The sequence below is a fragment of the Lepisosteus oculatus genome, chromosome 29 (genome assembly GCF_040954835.1).
Source record: "Lepisosteus oculatus isolate fLepOcu1 chromosome 29, fLepOcu1.hap2, whole genome shotgun sequence".
Taxonomy (NCBI): domain Eukaryota; kingdom Metazoa; phylum Chordata; class Actinopteri; order Semionotiformes; family Lepisosteidae; genus Lepisosteus; species Lepisosteus oculatus.
This window is the reverse complement of record NC_090724.1, coordinates 1,276,564-1,295,029: the sequence shown is the minus strand read 5'-3', so window position 1 is coordinate 1,295,029 and position 18,466 is coordinate 1,276,564. Positions and strand designations below refer to the sequence as shown.

Sequence of the window (18,466 nt, the reverse complement as noted above, 5' to 3'; positions counted from 1 at the left end):
TACCGCCTATGAAATTTCGAAATGAGAAAAATGAGTTGTTTGATGTAGGCAGGCACAGACAAACACGTCACACGATTGTTAGACTCCTTAAAGTGAATCAACTGACAACATCATCCATTGAAAGACCAACTTTATTTAGGTAAATTAACAGTTTTCTGTAAAAATCAGGTTTACAATGATATAACTGCAGTGTGTGGTGTCCTGTCATAACTATGCTTGCTACTGACAAAAAAGCAAAGAAAAAATGTATTTGTTGAGAATTGGCGATGGGACAGTGTCGAATAATTATTCTGATTAGGCACATTCGCTTTGTTTGCTACTGAGAAAGTGTAAAAATGCACAGAGTAGAAGTTTGTGTTCTGGTATTGAATACTGTGGTGACCAGTTGCTTGTCATTCAAGTCATTATTTTATTGAAGTAATGCTTTCATAGACAAAGAAACTTTCAAATTCACGAGGAAATCAGCCACAGAACATATACTGTACCAACATATAAACTCTCCAAGACCTGATGTCTGCCACTGCAATAAACCTGTGATGTATTTGAATCCCCAGTAGTTTCTTTGGTGTAAAGATATTTTGCCTATTTTCTTTCCATGCTCATATTTTTGGGTGGTTGGTCAGTTTAGACGTTGAATTTATTTATTAGATTTTTAAAAACCTACCGTCTAAAATACTTTATCAATTTAAAATACAAAAATATCCGATACAAAAATTACAAGGATTTATTTCAGTTCCCCTGTAAACCAACAGCGTTTGGGGTGCGCTTTACATGGTATAAACAAAAACACACACAAACAAGAAAAAAAGAGGGTAGAAGTTACAAACTGTCAGAGATGACATGTCTCAGTGTCAGGGAGTGGCTTCTGGAGCAGGGCGGCCGAGCGCAGGCGCAGAGACACCCCTGCGTCAGAAAGCGCTACTAAAAGGTGCAGAGTGGAGACCCCTGCTGTGTACGTAGGGAGTGGTCAGAGATGCCAAGTACCGAGTACGAGTGGGGCTTTGGTGTGTAGGGCCTTAAAAAGTTAAAGATTTAAAAAATCTGTCATTTAAAGACTAGCCTATTAAAGCCTTAATATATATTTCCATATAGACAAAACCTGATTATTTCCAATACAGTGAATCTCTTACCCAAGGTGCGTTAACCTCAGAATTTAAATATGACTTTTACTGTCAGCATTTTCTACATTGAAAATAGACTCCATAAAAACAGTGTTCCCTCTACAGAAGTGTTGTATCAAATACAACTGCACTAAGCAGTTAAAAACACACACGTCAAAGTGCTTGACATTCTCAGAAACCCACATGTTGACCCCTCAAGTTTGGAAACCTAGGCTCTGCAGTTTTGAAGAAGTATAAAAAAACGCTTATAAATCATGTGAAAAAAGTACAGAGTGTTGTATTCTCCCGGCTCAAAACAATTGAGTCATTTTCAATTGCTTCATCATACACTATTGGTATAAACATATAGTGTGATCTTCCAGCCAGTCAGAACAATGGTAAGAACAAACAGTTCTTCATACAGCTTATTGTAGTGCTGACACATGCATCGTGACTGTGTCCTGAAATCAAATCATTTCTCGCAGTGGAAATGACCTCGAGATGAGCATATGCTTATGATGTATAAGGCACAGAATGAGCTGTTGAGAATATAACAGTTTAAAATAACATAAAGCACAGTGCCTATAGAAGGTCTACACTATCTTTCCAACTGCAAGGCAATCAGTTATACCAGAGCTACCTTACAGTTGCCATTACTAAGAGGTACAGTATGTACAGTTACTCAACCCACAGTTAATTCATAGAATTTCTTACACTTATATAACACTCCACTCAAAGCGCTTAACAGGTAATGGGGATCCCCTCCACCACCTGGATAATGTGACGGCAGCCATAGTGCGCCAGTACACACCCCACACACCAGCTCTCAGTGGGGAGGAGAACAGTGATGAAGCCAGTTCAGAGATGGGATTATGAGTAGGACATGATTGGTAAGGGCCGATGGGAAATTTGGCCAGGACGCTGGGGTTACACCCCTTCTCTTTTCGAGAAACGCCCTGGGATTTTTAAGGACCACAGAGAGTCAGGACCTTGGTTTTACGTCTTATCTGAAGGATGGCGCCTTTTTACAGTATAGCGTCCCCCTCACTATATTGGGGCATTAGAACCCACATAGATAGGTTGTGTGTAACAATGTGAAAATAGAGATAAAATAAGTTCTGATTGAATGTCTTGAATTCAGGCTGTTGGTCCACAAAATGTATTGCCTTGGAAAGGGTGTGTAGATGTTCTACAGGCACTGTAGACAGAAGCCAGAATTAAATCACGTAGTCAGATCACAAAGCATCTCTTAGTTTGTTCAGTTTTTTTCCCAGTATATAATCTATAGTACAAAATTTGGCCACTTTAATATTGCGTTATTCATGGAGATTTGGAAGGGGTAAAACAGGGTGATAGGGTTGGCATTACTTATTGTGTTTTATTTCATGTTAAAAAATTAAAAGTACAAACAGTATTAAAGTTTTGTATAAAATACCTTTTTGGATGATTGAACTTTTCAGACTGCTGAGCTTTGAGAACATAGAACAGTCACTGAATTAACCCTGTCCTATTCAGTACATATTGTATTAATACTTTACCTTTCCCACCCGAGCAATTTTCTCTTAATGCTGCAGACATTCTAGAACAAGGCCATCATGTGACCCAAAAAGTGTCCAATGTACTGAAGCAGATGATTTTGAAATGAGGTTAAATGCTCACTCCTTTCTCCTTTTACTCAATTCTCTTTCTCAGATAAATACAGGTACAAAGAGTAGGTGGCGTAGCGACCATTTTCGGTTTGCTTTTTTGATCCCTTATAATAAGGTGAGGTGCTCTAAAAATGTATCAGCAGTTTAATGTGGCACTACTGCATTCTTCTATGTCAAGGCATGGGAACTGAGCTCTGCTGCGCTGGGGAGCGATGTCTTCTTCATACTTCACAGCTCTGCACTCAAAGCCTCTTCTGCCACACCCTCCTAGGACATCGTTTAAGAAAGAAAAAAAGTCAGTTCAATTGGTACTCACAGTTTTAAAATTAAAATGAAAGTCTGCTCAACCACAAAAAGATCTTATCAGATTTGTTAGCGGTGAGATTTCAGTTTAAACTATTCCACCCCAGATGAAAGAATAATCAAACTTTAAGTTCTGAAATTAAAATCGAACAATACAGCAAGAACTGTCACATGAAGGCAGTGCCTAATCAAGTAGAATATACATGTTTTTTCTTTATTTACTTGGAATCTCCATAATTTGGTACTCCTACAATATTAAACAATTAAGGAATGTTAGAGTTTAGAACAAGCTACACACAAGTTGAGGATGATACCCTGTTTTCTTTAAAAAAATGGCAGCAGGAGATCTTGAGGTTCAGTTAACGGCCTTGATAAGCATCCTCTCATTTCCTATGTTCTTACTATTTGCTTACTAAGACTTCTGTAGTGGTCTACAGTGGAATAGGCAGTGATTGTGCTTCTCTCTGAAATCATTGCAAGCCTGCAGGTGCCGGAAGAATAGCAGGAGACAGCTGAGAGGGCCGTAGTCAACTAACATCCAATGGTTTCCTGGACAGTGGCATGATCCACAGTCGAACCAGCAAAGTGTGAGCCATAGAGCTCCACCTGTTCTCTAAGTGTGCATCTTGTGCATTTGCACTTTGAGCGATTTGGGAGCTTAGCATTTGCGTATTTGATAATTCGATTTTAAAACAATCTCCCCCCTGTTGTAAGAGGGCAGTAGGTTCTCATGCAGCCCTGGGGAATGAGCTGCCACCCTCAGTCACCTGACCAGTCTTGAGAAGATGATTGGTCAGGTGCCAGTTTAAAAATCAGGAAGCAGAGGCTTCTGCTGTTTGGAGACAGAGGGCAGATCCTCTGTGTGCAATCTCACCTGACAGAGAAGGAAGTGACCAACCATGGTCCCTGTGACTGTGGAACTTGTGAATTTTGAAGAGGAACTTTAGAAGAGGTTTTTTGAAACTCTCAGACAGTCTTACAAGTTTTTGGAAAGCCAGTAAGCTGCTTAGCTACTGGTTATTTCCAGAGAGGGACTTTGAAGAAGGAAATAGTTCAAAGAGCAGCTTAGGTTTTTTATTGTGTTATTTGGATAATTTTCCCTACAAAATAAATGAAAGCACTTGTTTGTACCATATGGATGCATTTGTGCCTGTTTGCATGGGACCTGTCTATTCAAACCTATGATGCCCCAACCCATGAGTGTGTCACAGAGTCATAAAAACCATTAAACTTAGAATTCGAGTTTAGTATAACTAGTAGCACATTTTATACAGTATTTCTGGCTTGAGGACACACTTGTCCTTACAAGTAATACTCACAGATCAAAAAAGGAGAGGGGTCATTAGTACTGCTACACCCAAGGCATAAATGAAGCAGCAGTATTCAGGTTTGTGCCCACCAGATGCCCCATTTAAAGATTCACTGGAAGTAAAAGAACATTGTTTGTGATTATCAGCTTCCAAAGAGAGATTATAGGTGTCACCTTAAGCAATGCCATGTTGAATTCCAATGCAGGGTCTTGCCTTAAGCAGCAGCTTAGTTAAACCACTATGAATCGTTAAATGCATATTAATGTTCAAGCACCTGGGTTTGAACTGCTGTCCAAGATACAATTTCAAATACGCGAGCAGACCAGACCTCATTATCTTCAAAGTAGCCACAACAAAAAGTATGAAAGAATGGAAAACAACACAACTGCTTTCAGTTAACCACGTTGAAATGATATGTACATCAGTACCTATATATGCAGTTCAAAAACATAAACCTGTCTCATTTGAAATATGTTACTAAAGAAAATTTGAAAGATGTTTCTGTATAGTATAGAGAACAAGGCAGAAACACCCTGATAATACCACACAGGACCGGCTTGATAACAATTTTCTAACGATTGTTTTCCAGTGTTTTAAAACAATTGATTATATGATTTTATGTAAATGATGCTTAAAATGTTTATAATGTTTTCTTAGTCTTTTAAAAACACATAAATGTTGTCTTTGTGATCTTTTGTTGGCTTGGGATGTAGCACAGCCCGAGTATTTCAAGTAGCAGGAGATACCCTGCAGCCAAGCCTGGAGTCTCAGATGCGTTTGTGCCGACAGTGGATCTGTTTGCTCGGATGGAATGATGAACACTGCATATTACACTACCAGTGAAACCCGTTCATGCCAATACATGGCTGTGAAAATAATCTGGAGAGTCTGCTTACTGAGTATAAAACAGACCTTTGGTCAAAGGGCTGAAGTTAAGTTCCCAGTTCAATTCCTAGTTGTGCAACTGAGATCTCCCTCAAGGAAATCACTGCACCTCTTTGTGTTTTATTCCCTTGGCTGCAACCCAGGATGGAGATCATGTTGAACACGATTCTGAACAGTGGCAGTTGAAGGATGTTTGAACTCACAGTCTCTTAGTGAGTATGCATAAAAGCATCCCCTGAATGACTAACAGGTATATACTCACCCCTGACTGCCCAGCTCTTTCTTCTGTTTTTCACATTCTTGCTTGTACTTTTTCTTTTCTTCCTGGAGCTTCTGTTGAAAATCTGAAGTCAACGTATCTGAAAATGTAAAAGGGGAGATTTCAAGTTTGTTCAGGAACTTTTTCTATTAGAAGACCTGCAGAATCCTATCTGGCAGATTTCATAGGTCACCACTATATTATCATTGTCTAGAGACTGGGAATGCTTTTACTGTGGTCAGTTAAACACCTGATTTGTTAAACTAAGTAATTTGGAGATCACTGAGAAGAACAAGAGTTCCCTTAATTCAATAAATTATTTCAATGACTCAGGAAGACCTCTCAGACAAAATAGATTGGAGCTCTCTAGGACCAGGGATGGAGACTCTTGTTTTAAAAGTATGTAAAATGGGGAAACACAGCAGCCAGGGTTTGTGCTGCTGCCTCACAAGTCAACCCCAGACTGGAAACCTTCTGTTTCTCCCGCATCAGCAGGAGTTTGCTCTGGAATTCAGTACAGTATTAAAGATAAAGGTGCTGACTAGGTTAATTGGTATCTCTGAGAAGGACTGGTGTCTCGATCAGGGTGTAGTCCTGTCTTAAACATGCTATTGATTTAATTTCAATGCTAAGATATCAGTCTTTTTTACATAGGAGCTGTAAATCCACTTGATCACAACTGACAGCCCAGTTTTAAGAGGGCAGGTCCTTTGTGTTCTCCACATGGCTTTCAATTTAAAAAGCATTGCATGTCCTTGGGATTTCTTATCAGCCAGTTCCCTCTCTGTGCTATTTATGCAGTGGGCCATCACTGGTGTGTACTCCTCCAGAGACCTGGGGTTTTTGTTAAGGTAAAGATAATTTCACATCTTAAGTGGTAAAATACATTTCTAACAGCCATCAATTCTGTATTTACATGCCAAGCAGTTAATTATGAACATTTCAAAATAGGTTCTCTTCTCTGGATCCAAATTCTCTTGCAGCAGGAAAGGAATTACTTTCAGCTCTCAATCTACAGTAGGTGAGTTATTATTTTTTTGTTCTGGAAATTGAACAGCTTTGTTAATCTCCTAGTGCAGAAACAAACTGTCCAGAGCTTTTAGGATTCATGTTTTTTTTTTTCTGAGAATGACTAGAAGGAAGGGCGCTGCTAAGAAAACTCCACTGAACTTCAGGAAGTTTAGTCAAAGCCAAAGCCTGGCAGAGGAACCCCTGAGATCATCCTGTTTGTCAGCGAACTATGTTCTCTTACCTTCTAGATGCTTTTTGTCATTGGCACACTTTTTTTGTTCCTCATCAATTTTTCTTTGCAGGAATGTTTTGGTTCCATTTAATAGTTTCTACAAAAGAAAAACCAAAAGATTCACTCAGTACAGACCTCAGTTTAAGGAATATTATAACCAGCTAGCTTGACTTACTAACTACTAAGCAGTCATGACAGGTCAAATGGTCTCCTCTTGCTTGAAACCTTTTTAAAGTTCTTATGGCTCTTGTAAACCCTGCCATTTAAGCCATTGTTGGCTTAAAGCTAAAAAAGATTAAGTGTGTCTCACAACCCTTCTGTGCTTTCAGGAGCTGCAGACATGTGGCAGCTATGAAAACAGCCTTGATGAAAACAAAACGGACCAAATTCCTTGTAAGGCCCTCGAACATGTAAATGCTCTGGACCAGCAGGTTTTACATCACCAGGAAGACCAGCTTACGCAATCATTCTGGGAAAACAGTAGAACTATAGGCTCCACAGAACGTTCACTGCTTAATATCCCTTGAAAGCATGGAAGGAACTAGCTTGTTTAGCTAGTTTGTAGAAAAGTGCCTGGATCCTCCCTAGTGGCAGAATCTATGCATTATACACGTTATGTCTGCCAGCTTTAATACACATCTCAAATCTGGAAAAAGGCATTCAGGATGATTAATACATTTTTAGGATGATATATTATGATCGGATACAAAGCTAATAGAGTAACTCCCTAGACATCACTTAGTGATTCATCCCTCCACTTAATTTGATGCTTGCAGCTGTTGAACTAGCAAAAAGTAACCTTTTTTTGCTTTGCCAATCGCATGTCATGACCTTCATTTTTGCTGACGCAAATACAACCAAATGTAGATTTCAGTTACTGAGTAACAAAGAATGAAAGCTAGCTAAAAAGAGAAGGACATTCTGGAATGGCGCCATCTGGGGAAGGCGCTGGTTTGATTCAGGACGTGACCCTGAGAGAGGAGCTACATGAAGCCGCACAACATTCACTGCAGCCACATCATTTCCAAAACAGGCCAGCGATGAATTGAAAACTGTAAAAATATCTTTTTAAAAGGTCTGTTCCTTTAGTTTGCTGTTCAGATTGCTTCAGATAAGCAATGTCCTTTCTCCATTTGCTCCTGTTCACCCAGCTGTGTGAAAGGCAACCAGCACTGCTGGGACACAATTCCTGCTTTTGATGTCCCATCCGGGGGGTGAGGGGGCAGTTTCAGGGGCCCAACTGAGTACAGAAGAAGTGATTGGGGGACGCCAAGTTGAAGTGATTATGGTAATAAATTGTTTATTCAAATTCCGTCTTGCCAGGCTCATAACCATGCTATAAGACTATACTCAATCCTTTATAACCTGCTTTCCAAAAGACATAACAGGTGCTGTCATGACTATCTTAACACTAACTGTAACCCTAACTCTATTTTTATCCTTAGCCAGTACCTTATCCCTAGGGCATACTTTAACCTCTGCTGTCATGTATTATTCTAAATAAGCACCATTTGAAACAACAGAAATAATAATTGTAACTCTTTCTGATAGTGTCTTTTTTTAAATGGGCTCTGCTGAGCTGATGAATGTGCACTAATTAACATGAAAGCTGAAAAGGTGCTGCCACCTCAATGTGGCTGTTCTTAATTTGGTGGTGATTCACATCGTTTTCTTTAGGCTTTTTTCCTTTTCGGCTAACTCATTTGGTGACAGGCGTTGTGCTTGCGAACACAGACGCTCAATGAATCAGCTGAAGCTACTGTACCATCCACAGTTATTTAGTGTTGCTTTCTTTGGTGAAACTTAATTAGTTTGCAGATGGTTTGGTGAAGGTTTGACTGGCATGATAAACATGTGCGTCTAAACAACTGAAAATCCTGCAGGCAACATTTTTAATTTTATTCCCACTCGATTCGGAATCACCAACCATTTCTTTATATCCTCCCTCACAGCAGTGACTCCTGTACCACTGCAGAAAAATGAGAGGACAGACAAGCTCCTTTGAAACTCCTACACTCTGAGCAATTCATCTTTTACCAAGCTGAAGGCTCCTCAAAGCTCCTCAAAAAAACGAATGTCCCTGAAAGACTTCAGACCCCAAAAGCTACAGGGGTTGGAGTTGTCATTTAGCTAAGAACTGAGAGGAGTCCAGCAGTCTGGTCCCCCCTCTGCTTCTGGCAGCAGCATGTGAGTTGTTTCCACAGTCACAGTCAGCTAGTCACATTCTCCTGGTTCGAATCCATGACCATAGAGTTCACCCAGTTGATCCCTGTCGTTTTAATATTCATCCTACAGCTTACTGTAATCATTGGGATGCTTGACCCATTACTAATCAATTGGAATTGCATTAATTTGGCTATTTTCTTGCACACTAAACACTATCTCACGAGATACCAAGCAAAAAGAGGGGACAGGTATTTACACAGGTGACTAACGGAAAGAACAGTCTGATAATCTAATTCCAACAGAAAGAGTCTTGCAAACCTCAAGGAGTGCAAATCAGCCGGAAAAAAAGTTATGAAATTGCATCTTCAGCAAGTATATCATTAATAACACCCTTCCCTCACAGTTATCAATGCCTGTTTTCTGCTCCCATCAGTGTTGACAGCAGCAAGTCAAGGTGCTGGGTTGCTGTTAGTGTGACAGCCGGACTGGATTCGTCACAACGGGCTGCTCCAGGGCTCTGACCCTTTGGAGGGAGTAGGATCACAGTTTCTCTTCCCACCTTATCTTTACGATCTTTGAAGCACCTGCTGTATGTTGAAGTCCTATCACCCCTAAATCATGAGGTTACGTCGAACAAAGAGCTTGAGTGGCTGAAGTGAAGATCCCTGTGACATCAATTCCCCCCACAGTGCACTGGATTCGGGGAAAACTGGCCCCAGTGCGAGTGAGTGTGTCAGTGTGATGGACTGGTGTCCCGTCCTTGGACAGGGTTCCCTGCCTCTTCCCCATTGTTTGCTGAGATAGGCTCTAGATCCCCTGTGACACTGAATTGAATGAAGCAGTTTGAAGCATAATAGATATTTTCATTTTTGGGCTATGTCTTGCAGACATTTCATCCCATTGAACTTACAGAAAATACTTTGTGTTCAAGTATGCAAATTGATCATAGGTATTGGGACACATTGAGTTTACATCATTTCAGGGTGTTGTCTTTATTCTTTCTTTGCATTTTAAAATGCTGCTGAGTTGGATTTAACACCAGAGATTGAAATGGTCAATCTTAGATTTTCCATTTTTTTCTCTCCTGATTGAACTCCTCGATTGCACTGGCTTTATGTTTTGTGTCATTGTCATCCTGCATGATAATGCACCATCCAGAACGTATGGAAGCATTTTCTTCTACCTGAGAAAATGGTTCTGTCAACTTCATAATTAATTCATGATGAATTTACAAATTTGTGAAGGTCTGTAGCAGTAACCACTACAAAGATCTTGCATCATAGTGCATACTTTGTGTGGAAGAGCAAATAATATTTTCTGGGATAGTATAATACCACCAATAAGACTACTAAATTAAGACACCTAAAAAACTAAACATTGTACAAGCTGCATTGAATGTACCATCTTGTAAGTAATTTATGCTCTGATGTATCTGTTCTGAGAAATTAAATGGTATATGTTCTGTAGCATTTGTGAAGAAAATACTTGATTATCTGTTTTGCCTTATAAGGAGATCTTTGAATTATTTAAAATTTCCTATACATACATACCTTGACCAAAACGTATTAGTAAATATACAATTTAAATTACCAGTATTACTTCACTCTTCAATATTTACTTTGACAAAATCGTTGACCTTCTTGACCTACACGAAACAGTGAAATAATAATATTTTCAAACTGTCCAGATACTATTAGAGACAGGCTGTACAAATGTATCTTTTTCTGCAAGTCATTTCCAATAATTTGAAACACTATCAGGCAAAAATTGGCAGAATACCAAGAACATGTTGTGGCTTGTTTGCTAACATTCATTTTGATAGCATCATGCTGCCAATTGGATCAGACTTTAAAATTAATGCCAGGCAATCACTATCCAGATAGCCAAATTAAATTGCAACAAAATTGTAGAAATCATGAATAAGAATATAAATTCAATTCCAATCAAGCTTGAAAATATAAATAACATTTCAACATAAGAATTGGCAACACAAGCTTGTGTACACCAGATTATGCTGTCAAAACATTTGCTACATTGTTGTCACTAACTAAATATGTTATATAATTCCTAAAATGTCTATAAAAGATCTCAAAGCAATGTCTTCAGTGTCCGTAACATAGCTAAAAAGTTACTTTTATTTTAATTTACTGGATTTATAAATACCTTGCTTTTTTCTAACACAATGCTTTGGAAATGTTTTTACAATGGTTTTTATTATCTTGGAAAACAATATATTTTATATTTGTCACTGGTTTTTAAAGACCGATAAAAGACTTATGAAGTTTCAGATATCACCACTGATATAATTTCTTTTGAAAAAATATTTATTTTCTATCCTGAAACTGTTTATGTGATGTTCTTACGTAATTCTGTAATTTTATATTGAGATTTCTGGCATTAATCAAATCTCACTTCCCCACTAGTCTATTAAAAATGTGACTTTATAAATAACAGCATGGTGTATAATTCATAAGCGATCTCTTAAAAATTCCTGATCATCATCCTTAAAAATCTGAAAGCTCTGGAAAGTGTAAAATAAGACAAAAAAAAAAATCCAAATGTTAAACCAAGACAGGTAAGAGTCATTCCAGGTCTTACACAGTACAGGGCTTTTAGTAATGGAAGAAGAGATCACTCACCATGTCCCGCAGACATGCCATTAGGGACTCATTACTCTGCTTCAGCTGTCCCTGGCTCATGGCAAGATCACGCTGCAGCCTGGTCTGATTTACACGTCCTTTCTCCAGGAGCTCCTTAAGGGTTTTCCTGTCCTTCTCCCACGAGGACTTCTCCTGCAGGTGCTTTTGAGTTTCATTCTGTAATTCCATTTTACACTGAGTTAGAGTTTTCATCGTGTCTGTCGTGGAAAGAAGTATGATGGTAACACTAGTGGCTACAGCCCATAGGAGTAGCACAAGTATACACATTGTACAGTAGATATCTTTGCTAGTCCTTGCCATTTTGGGAGGAGGAAAAAAAACACCTGTAAGCAGCAGGAAAGTTAACCAGCTACCAAAGCACTGCGCTCTTCTCTTCTGTTGTGTTTGTGAGCAAGAACAGGAGCTTGTTTGGACTTCCCCTAAAATTCTGCAATATTGCGACAGGAAAGGGGTGTGTTCAGAAAACCATTTAGCTCTCAATGAGGGGAGGAAAGCAAGAAAGTATTGGCCCAAAGTTCAGCGGCGAGATGTTGGACTGGTTTAGAGGGGTGCCAGAAGTGCCTGAGCAGAGCAGTGCCCTGGGTCTGTCACTGTGCCCTCCTCTACTTCTATCCTCCACACAGTCAAAGAGGAATGCAACAAGCTGGAACTTTTTGATTGAGGAGTCCAAGTAAAATTCACAGCTTTCAGTTCCAGGAAACTATATTGCAAGCTGTTTGAGTTTCAGTTTCCATTTCTCAGTCTGAGGTACCTGGCAGAATTCCCAGGCTTTGGACATGGAGTCCTCTGCTTTCAAGCAAAGCTGAATTACACAACTGCTCCTTTTTCAGGAAAAGGCACTATTCTTACCGGGCATATTTTCAGCTCCTTACCAAGACCAATAGTGATTTTAAGTGAGTAAAGTGAGGAAAGGCTAGTCTTTTTCTCAGTAGATCTGTACAAAGAAAATAGACTAAAGAGCAAAAGGAACAAAAGGGAAAAGGAAAAAATGAACTTTCACAAGCCGAAATTTTGGTCCACATGGAACCATAGTTAATTACCAGTGGATCTGTCATATGTTCATCCACACAGGGGTTAGACACCTTAAAGCTTCATTGTACTATGAGGTGAAGGGAGTCAGCCTGATCTTTACACTGCAGCCTACCTTAAAATGCTGTGACACAGCACAACATTTCCAGTCCATTTAGCATCATCCCTGTGAAGACATCCGGCTCTGGCCTGGGGTCATTACTCCTGACCCGGCTTGAGGGAATTTTAAACAGACACCTGCTGTTGTACGTGACATTTCAGAAACAGCTGAAAGGTGGAATAGCATCATCAGGAAGAACGGAGCCACAAGGGGATTTACTGCTTTTAAACCGCCATTCGTGGTAATATCATAGGGTGAACATTGCTGGACTTGGACAAGAAAACCCTGCATAACACTGTTGCAATTAAAAGCACTGTTAGAAATGGATCTCGTGTGCGTCTCCTTCAGTGTTCTCCAGAAGTAGTCATCTTCGTTGCAATTAACTCATTTCAAACCTTCACTGGACTGCGCTGCATCCCTGCACATGTATTATCGGAAACCTGCTTATTCCTGGGAAGGGTCACAAGAGAGACGTCTGGGAGCCTCCCCCAGAAGCATGGGGAACACAATGGGGACACAGCCTGGATGGGGTCTCTAGTCCATCAGGGATAATAGCTTTTCATCAGAGTAATCTAATAAAATGAAATGAATGTAAACGACAACTTGTTAGACTAGGAGCTCTGCAGGCCCTTCCCTATATCTGGGGGGAGATGAGCTAAACTCGACCTCTGGTCCAAATTATTTCCTGGGCTTAATGGCATACCTTACACAAACAGATCAACATTTAATCCCTATTCTCTTAATTAAATAGGACTACAAGGAACCCCTTCTAAAACCTGTCCAAGATTTGTCTGCTATCAGAAACAAACAGGGCTGAATGTCCAGCCATCATTAATCAACTTTTCAATATAGGTTTCATTATTCACTTTGGCCAACAGCACACATTCAAAAAACAGTCATCAAAATGCAGAACAAACCCGCCCCACCCTCCCTCCAGCTTTCTTCCCATACCCACCCACAATGCAAGCCCACAGTTTTATTGCTGAGGAAAATTGGCTTTGACCTTTCCGGAATGTGCACCATGTTTATATAAAAACAATGTTTAAAACAATTCGGATGGGCTAAATGATTTCCTCTAAATTTGAAACCTTTCCTAGGTAATCTGTTCTAAAACCTTTCTTCCGTTTCGATGTGGCTGCTATAACTGATTTGGTGGTGAGTCACATCCTTTTCACTGGGTACAAAGATGAAACGTAGAGAAACTCTTGCCTGCCAACAAACTGTGGCAGAGCACACACAGCATGATAGCAACTTGCTGAAACTTGCATCTGTGACTTGTATCACACATCCCACATCCTAGTCATCGGACTATAAGGATACTTGATCCAAGCCTTCAAAGTTTTCAAAGATACCACAGCAGGCTGCTTCAAAATGAAGATAGAAACAAACCACAGTAACACAACCACACTTGCATATGCCATCTTATTTAAAACTCATCTTAATTTTCCACACTGGAGGAGCGTAGGAGCTTCTGGGCAAGCTCTTATCATTGCTCTCCTCCCAGGGAACTTTGAAAAGTAGAGAAAGATTGAACTTTGTCTAGGTTGTTCTCCTGATGTTTGTTTAATCCCTTTTCACTAATTACACACTGGAAAACTATATTCTACCCAACTCATTCCACGTCGTCCCTGTCACCAAATCATAGTCCTTAATTCATTAATCACTGTCCATTCAATTCTTCAGTTAAACTCGGTGAACCCTTCTCATTCTATTCTTTGTTCTCTTCTCCAAAGGTGTACTCTTTCTGTCCCTGTGGTGAGTAAATGGGCTGACTCAGTTTGGCCAGGACATTGCACTACCAGCCACTCTGGCATTCCTGACACAGCAGGAGCAGCTGCTAGTTTGTTGTCCTCTCTCTCATACCTCTTATGCTCTCTCTAAGGCCACATCTTTGATGTCCCTCAGTACAGTCTTAACGAATCAATTTCTCAAGAGCTCCAAGTTGCTGAGAACCACACACATCACACTGCAGTGTACCTCTCACTCTTATTCCTTTCATGTTAAAGCTTAGACACCGAATGACACAATTTTCCTCCTGGATGTTCTTACATGAGTACCTTCTCATTCATTTAGGGGAAAGGCCAGTTCCACGCAGAAGCCTGTCTTTCTGCTTGCTCCTTTCCCTCATGTGGAATCCCATCCCCAGCCCAGGTGTGTCTGATACCCAGCTTTTCCTCCTTAATAAGTGGATTTCTATCTATGCCATCTCCTACTCCCTCACAAGAAAACTTTATGAAAGTGCATTTAAAAAAGGAGGCTCATCTGAACCAAAAGGGTATTGGGAGTATGGAACAAGCCTCCCAGTCATGTGGTTGAAGCTGATACTTTGGATGACTCCCTTGGATCAATAAGCTACTAACTGCCAAATGGCCTCCTTTTGTTTGTAACCTTTCTTATGTTTTTAGTTGTTATTTTTCTCCTGATGAAGCTACATTTGCTGTTGCATTGTCTAATGTCTCCTGCAATGATGTCTGTACTCATTCTTCATGAACACATGCATCTTCAGCTCTCCTTATTCGTCACTTTGACAATAATGAAAAGGAATGATTTTAAACTGGTTGGAAAATAATTTGGTGTTTGTTCTAGGTTGTTCCATGAGACACAAGATCTTTCATTATTATGCTTGAGATTTTTGTGCCAGATGTCGATATCTTGGAGGTAAAATAATTTCTCTTATTGGTGAAGCTGAAAATCACCGTTAATTTGAACTTGACATTCACATCTCCTTGGGCTTTTATATGGATTTTATACACCAGTGACTTTTATGTTTACCCTTACGGCAGGGTGCAGGTCTGTATTCTGATCCCTGTGGTTTTGTCCTTGTTCCCAGTTAGAAATGAGTCTTCTCCTGCAGCAGTGAAAGAAAGTGTCACCTTCTCCTCATGGCTCTCCATTTCTATTGAAATGCTCACTTTTCCCGGAGTAATGCACTTTTTGTCCTCCATATGTTCCTGAAGCTAAGCAGTTGTATATTTTGCTTTTATTATCCTTTCCTTGTAAATGGCTACATCAAAGAGCTACACTGCCTTGAGGAAGTATCCACTCTCCTCCATTGCTGTGCCATTGTGTTGAATTCCAAATGACATTTCATGAGAAATAACCATCAATATGAAAATGCATTGAGGAAGCTGTTTGAGAAGTTAGGCATAAGAAACTTTACTAAGAGCCAACCACCTGTCTGTAGTATGAGGAAGTAAACCAATAGGTAACTGCAAAGGTGCAGAAAGATGAATGCAAGCAAGGCAAGAAAGACAGGTTTATTATAGTATTTATAGTTTGTCAAGAAATGACATCATGAAAAAGTATGTTGGCCTTATGCCTTTGGTCATTCTCCTGCTGAAAGGTGAATTTTCCTCACAGTGTTAAATGTTGGCGTCTAGACCATTTGTAAAAAACGTATTTGTTGAGTTTTCCTCAACAAATAATACAATACAATCACTCCTCAACACAGGATGTCCTCAAAGAACGTCTCATTAAATAGTAATATGATCAGATAGGTTCCTGACATCTTTAGAAACAGGTTTCAACTGGTCAAAATGAGAAAATGGTTACTTCACTTCCTCAGGATCACCTCAGGGCTGTGTCTTGTCCTTTTTATTGAGCATTTTGTGCACTAAGATTGAAAGAGCAAACACACAGCCAGACATCTCACTAAGTTTGCTGATGACACAGCACTGGTCATCTTATTAATGGACCCAGATTGTAATAGGTTTGGAAAATTAGTGACGAGAAGCAGAAAATCACATCAGCCTAAATGCCTTCTACAAATTTCAGGGTGTGAAAATGGCAAAAAGACTCAAGAATAGTGTGACTCTGGCCCTTCACTGTGAATTCACAATACTCACGATTGCGAGACACCTCTGTGTCCCCAGGTGTAATCAAAAGAGACTCATGAAAACTTCCATCCCTTCTGCAACGTCCTTCTTACCTAATGTAAAATAATTCTCTTATTTCCTCAGGCACTGTTGTACTGTCTGCTTTGTTGGTGATGTTTGTCTGTTTTCATTGTTTTTTTTGTTTTTTCATTGTTTTTGTTGTGTTGGGCCATAAAACAAATTCCTCCCAGCCAATGAAAAAGCTGGAGTAAAACTGAATTGAAAAGTAATTCATTCCTTGTTGCTCTCAGGCACAGAGAGTTCCCAATCCAGGTGTTCCTATCCAGGTGTTCATAGATGAACAAGATACTTCATGTAACCACTAATAAAGCACAATACTCTGTATACAGTACTTGAGGTAACATGCTATCTTGTGAGAAAATGTGTAACTAGGAAACCAGACTAGTAACATGGAAAATCCCATGTACTAAAGATGGTGACCTTAAGCATGTTTTCAAATGGTTAATTATAATAAACAGATAAAATGTGAAAGCATCATTAATTCGGTAAAATGCTTCAGAAGACAAACTGAAAACACAGAAGTCAGAAGAGAGGTACAAGTCATTGAGTTACCAGCCATCTTACACAATGTGGAACTTAATATTAAGGGAGAGGATACTCACCTTCAGGGTCTCTTCACACTGCTGCAGTTGTTTCAGCTTTTCAGTTACATCATTTTCGAGCTTGGTCTGATTTTGTCTCCCTTCCTCCAAAACCTTCTCAAGATCTTTCTTCTCTTCCTCCCATGATGAGTTCTCCTTCGTTTTATATATAGCAACAATAATACAAATTATAACCAACAGGAAGAGCACCATTAAGCCCACACATACCAATTTCCACACAGTCTTGTTGGATCTAGGCATCCTGGAGTTAACTTGATGTCACTGATAAGCACAGAGAATAAGTAAACGGTGACCGAACAATCCACTATTCCCCTGACTCACTGAAGTAGAACAGGTTGTCCTCAGACTATAAAATTTATTGATTTTTTAGGGTCCTCCCACAACAAAGTTTACACAATAAGACAGGAAAGGGGCGTGCTCAGAAAAGCATTTGGCTCTTTCTGATTTTATGAAAGGAAAGCGAGTTTTGGCTTTTGGTTGTGGGAGCTGGGCTGTGTGCCAAAAGCAGTGTTGCCTTGCCTATCCGTACTTAGTATCGGACTACATTATGGATAAAGTCAAATGCCAAAAGCAGGTGTGTGAAAAATGATATAAGATGCCAGTTTCAGGAGTAGGTTTAATTAGAAGTAGCTTGAGTTTCAGTTTCCATTTCTCAGGTTGTGTTAGCAACCTAACAGCATTCACATACCTTACATTTAAATTAAGGTGCATTTAAATTCTGGAGGCACTTCTTTACCTGTGGTGGGAATGTGGAACAGGCTACTGAGACCTGTGGCTGATGCCAATACTTTGGCTTCCTTCAAGAAATGGCCTTAAATGAGATCCTGTGATCAGTAATTTACTAAATTCCAAATGGGCCAGATGAGACCAATTTCTTCTCATTTATAACCTTTATTGTTTCTTAATAGTATCCTTAATAGTCTTCTTTACCATTGTTTTAATTCTTTTCAACAATTCCAACAATTCCAACAATTGTTTCAGTGTTGGAATTTTGCTTGTTCCTGAAAATATGAGGTAAGAGTGAAGTAAGAAATCATCTTGAAATTGAAAGGTCAACCAGTTTTCTGATTCACTCCTTCATAGAACCATTTCAAACAGACTGAAGAAGCCCCTGTCCATTGTTTGGCTTCACTTATTCCTTTCACGTTATAGTGTACATCAAACACTGCAGAAATACTGCAGCTCTGTGATTTTCCATCACCCAGCTCAGCGCTTTCTAAATTTATCCAAATCGTGGATGAAGATAATCTACTGGTTTCCTCAC

General features: G+C 39.6%; 1 protein-coding gene across 1 annotated transcript; it reads right to left on the bottom strand.

The window, feature by feature from the left end:
* Window positions 1-113: 113 nt before the first annotated feature.
* LOC107079622 (uncharacterized) lies at window positions 114-17,511 on the bottom strand. The gene is made up of 6 exons (XM_069186144.1): window positions 17,203-17,511; window positions 11,555-11,731; window positions 6,759-6,846; window positions 5,510-5,606; window positions 4,372-4,474; window positions 114-3,016 (listed from the first exon to the last, which is right to left on the bottom strand). Exons 1-5 carry the CDS (start codon window positions 17,440-17,442, stop codon window positions 4,375-4,377), a joined length of 702 nt encoding a protein of 233 aa, XP_069042245.1. The 5' UTR covers window positions 17,443-17,511; the 3' UTR covers window positions 114-3,016; window positions 4,372-4,374.
* Window positions 17,512-18,466: the final 955 nt, after the last annotated feature.

Coding starts and splice junctions, on each gene's coding strand:
- LOC107079622 (XM_069186144.1), bottom strand. CDS start 17,442: ATGCCTAGATCCAACAAGACTGTGTGGAAATTGGTATGTGTGGGCTTA. Junction 11,732..17,202: donor AGTGTGAAGAGACCCTGAAG/GTGAGTATCCTC, acceptor ATGGAATTACAG/AATGAAACTCAAAAGCACCT. Junction 6,847..11,554: donor TGGCATGTCTGCGGGACATG/GTGAGTGATCTC, acceptor TTTCTTTTGTAG/AAACTATTAAATGGAACCAA.